Here is a 6,030-nt window from a genome sequence, read left to right as displayed (position 1 = left end):
CAGAGCGTCCCCCGTCAGCCTCAGCGTCCAAGCCGAGAGGAGGATGCGCAGTTGAGGGAATGGCGCCCCAGGGAAGCTGCGTAAGTAAGGGCGGAAAAGGGCGGGCCCGCCGGGCAGCACCGCCCCCGGACACTCAGAGCCGGATTTGTGCCACGACGGCCGCGTGCCGTAGGAGTGGCGGCGGGTGGCGCCAGCGCGGCGGCTGGGATTGCCGGGAGAGCCGCGCCCTCCACGCAGCTCGGAATTCGAGTGCGTCATAAATGCAATGCCAGTGCGCTTGTTCGTTCCTGAGAACTTGCCTCGTCTGCATAACACCCGCGCTCCCTCGCCGGTTGTGACAGGCCGTTTTCCCTGTTTTCCGTACGAGCCCGCGGTGCCCGGTAACGGCGTCCTGTCAGTCCGTGAGCGAGCCCGCCGGCCACAGATGCCGGGAGGCAGTCCAGCCGCGCACGACACTGTAGTGAACAAATTGAGTTTGTCAAAGAGTTCCTAGAATTGCGAGGGATTACTCAAGAGGATGAGGCAGGAAAAGACTATCTAGTTTACTGAACTGCATCAGAATGTACAAGATACCAATATTTAGCTTCAAGTGGGGGTGGCGTGGAGGGCCAGGGCAACTGCAGTGTCCCAGAGTTGATCACTTTTTTCAGAAAGGTTTTTAAAATAGCCAGCCTGAGTCACATTTCCTGTATGATAATTTTTTCATCCTTCTGCCTGAAGGCAGAACTAATCTGTTCTGCAAATTAGTAGAACAGTTGATCATAATCTTGTAGTAGGTTGGATGCATGGGTCAGTGGACGTCTGCGTGTGCGGTTTTTTGTTGGAAGCCTACCTGCACTCTTCAGACTGTATCCATATTTTAGGCCTCTTAGAGAAACTCTGCCAAGTAGGAAAAAGCTTTTGTGTAACTTAGGTCAGTAGTGCCATAACTGTGTTTGTGGCTACTGAATGATGCTGTGATGGTTTTCGCATATGTGAATTGAAAGAGATTATCCTGGCGAAAAGGCAGATTCTTTTCCATGTGATCTGGTAAAACTTTTTTCTCCTCATTTTACAGTTTTGGGTCTAACTAGCCATTATCATAATGGTCCACACAGCTGCTTGACCAGCTGGATTTATGTTTATGTCCTTGGATACTTTTGTAAGGCTCAAAAATCAGCTAGTTTTTTTACGGCTCAAAAACTATCACAAAACTATAAAAATTTGTGGATTGCACACAGCAAGTTTACAGCTATTCCAAACGTTATACAACCAAGACTTGTGAACACAAAGAAAAGGAAGGAACCAAACAGGGCAGACTTGTAATACTATTACATGGCTACTCAATTAAGCTGTATGTGTCAAGACAGTTCTGTGCAGACTCACATCCTGTTCCAGTAGGACTTACTTGGGCACATGTAATACTCTGATTCAGCTTCTCTGGGCTGTAGATCAGCTGTACGGACTGTATGTGTGTGTTCCAGTATGCATGAGCCAAAGCAAACACAAATCAGGCAACAGCATCACTATAGGCAATTTGCTAGGTTCTGCTGCTTAATATCAGCAAACTGTAACATTTTCCTTTCTAGAAAAGCAGATGGTGCCTTTAGAACAGAGGTAATAAAGCACACAATAGCATTAAAGCCATGAAGTACCAGTATATTGTATGTAATTCTTAGAGCTGACAATGCTGTAGAGGCCAGTGGCTTCATCTGGCAGAGTTTAGTGTATCAAACCTGCTGGAAAACTTGGACAGTAGAAATTTTTATCTCCTGTTCAGTTGAAAACAAACTGAGAAACTAAAATTAATTAGAAAAGGGGACAACTACAAATTCTAAAGTTTGTCATCAGTCTTAGGAAAAAGGGAGAGTAAAGGCCTGTTATTGCTCAGGAAAGGGAGTGAATAATAGATAATGTGTAATGGATTGAGGAATAGAGCACACTCTTTTTCTTCCACTAAAACAATCTAGTTTAACAATGAAGATATTATTATTCATTTTAACAAGATAATAATAGCACACAAAAAAATTGAGTTAAAGTCCTTAGAGAGTGTGTTAAATTCTGCAGGGACAGATGAAATTTGCCCCAAAGTTTTTTTTTTTGGGAAAATGAAACAAAACAAAACCACCAAAACCAAACAAATAAACAACCCCAAAAAAACAAACAAAAAAAACCCAAACCAACCAAGCAAAGCATAAAGAACTGAATCAGTCTCTGCAATGTTGAAAGTTATTTCTGAGAAGCCGTTCAAGAAGCCTAGAGGACTTCTGAATGATGGTCTCATCTTCAAGTGTAGGAAAAGTAAGGCCAAAAATAATGCTAAACTAAGTGAATGATTAAACAGAGAATATAACTTGATTCAGCTTCCATCTTTGCCAAGAAAGCTTACTTGCTGCTAACAGGGTAGATAGTATATAATTTGACTTTGCTAAGATTTTTGACACAGTTCAATTTTAAAGGAATACTAAGGAAGCTTGTTGACCTAAATGCTAGCACCTTGTCTTGTTAATGAATAATTAAATTTTTTGATAATGCGTCTAATCATTAGCAGTTCCCTGTTAAAGTGAAATGGCATTTCAAGGGGCATTCCAGGCTCAAACTTGGTCTGATTCAATATTTTCATCAGTTTTGGTAATGAAATAGAAAGTATGTATACAAGATTTGTGATATTATTCTGGGAAAGATTTTAGTCACTTGGGGAGACAAAAATGAGGAGAAAAAATATTTTGACATATTTTAAATACACTCTAAATAATATGAAATTACATAAAGTGAAAAGTATTGCACTTCAAAAAAGAAAGCAAATGTATTAATATAAGCTCTGAAATAATAGGTTACTAGCAATTTACTGAAATAGGATGTGAGAGTGAGAGCTACAGAGTACCAGAATTTAAGTAATGAATTAATAGTGAGATGTTACTGCAAATAAATACTATTTTAGCACATAATGACATACAGAATTTGAGAACGGCAGCTAGTACTTATTTCATTCTTCATGTAACAAATGAGGATGCAGTTGAATAGTATATCCAAGTCTAGGCATGATGCCTTCGGGAAGCTGTGAATCAGCTGGAGAGAATCGGGGAAAGCAAACACTGCCTGTGGTGGGGGGACGTGGGGGGATCCGGCAGCAGGGGCGGCCAGCGCCGAGGGGCATCCGCTGGGCGGGGGAGCTGCCCCGGGGAGGAGGAGGCACCGCCACATCCACTCCAGGGGCTGTCCAAATATAACCTACCTGAAGCCCGGGCCCAGAGGCCATGCAGGAAGCGACACAAAGTCAGCTGAAGACGAGCCGTGTCCCTCAGACCCAGGTGGAGGCTAAATAAAGCTGCCATGCCCTGGGCAATATAGGTGACTAGAAGTACCAGGTGAGACAAGCAAAGCAAAACAAACAAAACAAACAACCTCCAAACACACCACCAAAAAACAAACCCACAACTAAACCAAAGTCTTTGTCACAGAACATTTTCAGCTCCTTAGTGGCTTACAAGCACTACTTAAATATTTTCCAAAATAGTTTCTTTTGGCAAAATTCAACAGAAGAAAAAGGGAAGAATGCTGTGTACTTTGTTCTGGTTGCAGGTGATACACATAGCATGCACTCGGTAGTCCCAGGATATGAAAGGCTTCATAGGTTTGATCAGAGCCAATATTATGTCTCCTTATTAGACTGTAGTTCTCTATCTTCCATTTGAAGGATATATATCACTCTTAGAGGCAAAAGTCAGCCTTAGAATAGTTCAGAGATTCTGGAACAAGCTGTGAAAAACCATAGCTTGAACCTAATACCAGTCTCAGACATGACACCAAAGAAAAGAACAAAAAAAAACCTTAAAAAACCACAAAGCAAAAGGACAGGGGGGAAAAAAAAAAGGGGGGGGGGGGTGTTATAGCCTGCTTTTTTTTAAAATTTGTAGTATTTCAGTGGCTGAATAAAAATGAGGCTTTGATTGTTCCAAAGACCTAATTGTAAAGCAGAGGCATTTGGTTTTAGCTACAACAATTAATATTTTTAAGTAACTCCATAAAAGCAGAAGCAGCTGAAAGTTTTTAAGAGTTTCACCTGGAGAACTCCTGATGCTGGAATATCATTTCAGCCTTTTAACCATCAGCCTGTCATCATCTGCAGACTCAGTTCTTATAGTCTTGCTATCTTGCCCTAATGGACACAAGCAGCAGCATCTTTGGCTTTTCATTTCTCTCAAGTAATTTCTGTCTACATTCAATCTCTCAGTTTTCTTTTGCTTCTCTATTAATGAGGTTTTACACTCTCCCTTCCATAGCCTGCTTCTCCTTACTCATATCTGAATATAATTGTTCCCACTCTCATTTTGCTAATACAACTGGTACAGAATACCTTATGAACAGAACAAGATTTTATGAAAACGGTTCAATTTCTGTGCAGACGTGTTCATAAGTAAGGGCTGTCAAGATCTGATTAGTTTAAGATACAATTAATCTGACAATTTCAGAAAGCATCTCTCAGATTCTGAAGATTTGAAATTTGGAACACTACATCAAACTACACTATGGGGTCTAAAAGTTTGGGATCACCAAAATCCTCCAGGTATGTGGCATTGTTTTTCTGATTTTCTCATCCTGGGGAAATTACAGCAACTGTTAATGACAGCAACATCATGTTCTCCTCTTGCCATTAGATTGCGGCAGAATAAAAGATGCACCCTTGAATATAGCTTTTGCAAGTTAAAAAGCACCGAGGACCAGAAATGGGATATTTTTTCAAGTATCAGAAAAGCCCTTTGGTTACAACACTGAAAACAAATCACTGCTGTCACCTTCTATGGCTGTCACACAAATCGGATGTTAACTCCTTCTGTTCCTGTTTTTCTCACAGATGAGGACTCCTCACAACAGTTCTCTGGCTTAGCATGCTTTTTTGGAAGGATGTCTCAACCTACTTTGTTTCTTCTAAATGAAATCTTTCTTTGCCTTGTCAAAACTAATTTGTGCTGTCACCAGAGAGACAATGGAAGCACTCCAAAGAGAAAGGAATGAACATATGTGACTGTGTATATGCGTGTGTCAGCTAGTTCAGATGCATGTGTACATATCTCAGTATGCTTGCTAAAACTGTTGAGCCCATTAAATCTAAGAAATGCAACTAAGACTCCAGAAATCTGCTTGGTAGATGATTAATCATATATAGGATTTTCTGTGTCTAGGGCAGAAAGTAAAACTCCAGAGATTCACACAGAAAGGCTGTACCTGTTGTGCAGATAGGCAAAGGACTGATCAATTCTTGAGAAATAATAGAAGCCCTGGAGAGGCCTTGGGCCTGGCCTCTTCTGTGATTAAGTAAAGGTCATTTGTGCTGTTCTTGTTTTTCACCTTTCGCCATTAGATCAGCCCAGCCACTTAACCTTGAAATATTTTTTTGTTAAAGCAGTACATGAGGCTTACTTATTGCAAAATAAAAAGTTACAACCATTCAAGATAATAAAGAACACGGCCTACTGTCTGATTATCTTTAAATAGAGCAATTACAAATTCTGATCAAATCAGGAACTCTTTTAATTCATCAATATCATATTAAGAAGCAGAATTTCCTTCTTAAGCAAAAATAGTTTCTCATTATTTTATGAAAAATCATGCATAGTTTTTACAAAATGATGGAGTTTCAATCATGGCTCATCACATTGCAAATATTTCTGCTTCCAAGAGGCACACAATTCCAATAGCTCTTCCTGAGGAAAACAGCAGGTCTGCTGCTTCCTCCTTAGACAAGAGGGTTACTGGATCTTGCAGCCAGGAGGTTAATGTAGGGAAGAGCACAGTCGTGTGTCTCTGGGACCTCAAATGGTGCTGGAGTCAGGCTTTGCCATGCCTTTAGTGGGAGTATTTGCTAGACAGAGGACTTAGTCACAATCTTCTTCTGAAGTACACAAATTGAGGATTTATTTTTAAATCATACATGTTAGAAACTGTTTGCACAGTCACCATTTAAGCTGCTTGGAAGGACAGTGTTGGGAGGTGATCTGAGAGCACAAGGAACTTCATAGGCAGTATTCCTCACGGAAGGTCACTGATCTT

At 40.8% G+C, this 6,030-nt stretch overlaps 1 protein-coding gene across 1 annotated transcript in view; it reads right to left on the bottom strand.

The window, feature by feature from the left end:
* The window catches only part of LOC108446736, a 12,671-nt gene that overhangs the window by 653 nt on the left and 5,988 nt on the right, over positions 1-6,030 (bottom strand). Inside the window, exon 10 of the mRNA XM_017734313.1 lies at positions 20-455. Within this exon, the coding sequence (XP_017589802.1) occupies positions 20-455 (436 nt within the window). The remainder of the gene's footprint in view (positions 1-19; positions 456-6,030) is intronic.

The sequence above is a fragment of the Corvus brachyrhynchos genome, unplaced genomic scaffold (genome assembly GCF_000691975.1).
Source record: "Corvus brachyrhynchos isolate BGI_N302 unplaced genomic scaffold, ASM69197v1 scaffold5, whole genome shotgun sequence".
Lineage (NCBI taxonomy): Eukaryota > Metazoa > Chordata > Aves > Passeriformes > Corvidae > Corvus > Corvus brachyrhynchos.
The sequence above is the reverse complement of the archived record's forward strand: the minus strand, read 5'-3'. Positions and strand labels throughout refer to the sequence as shown.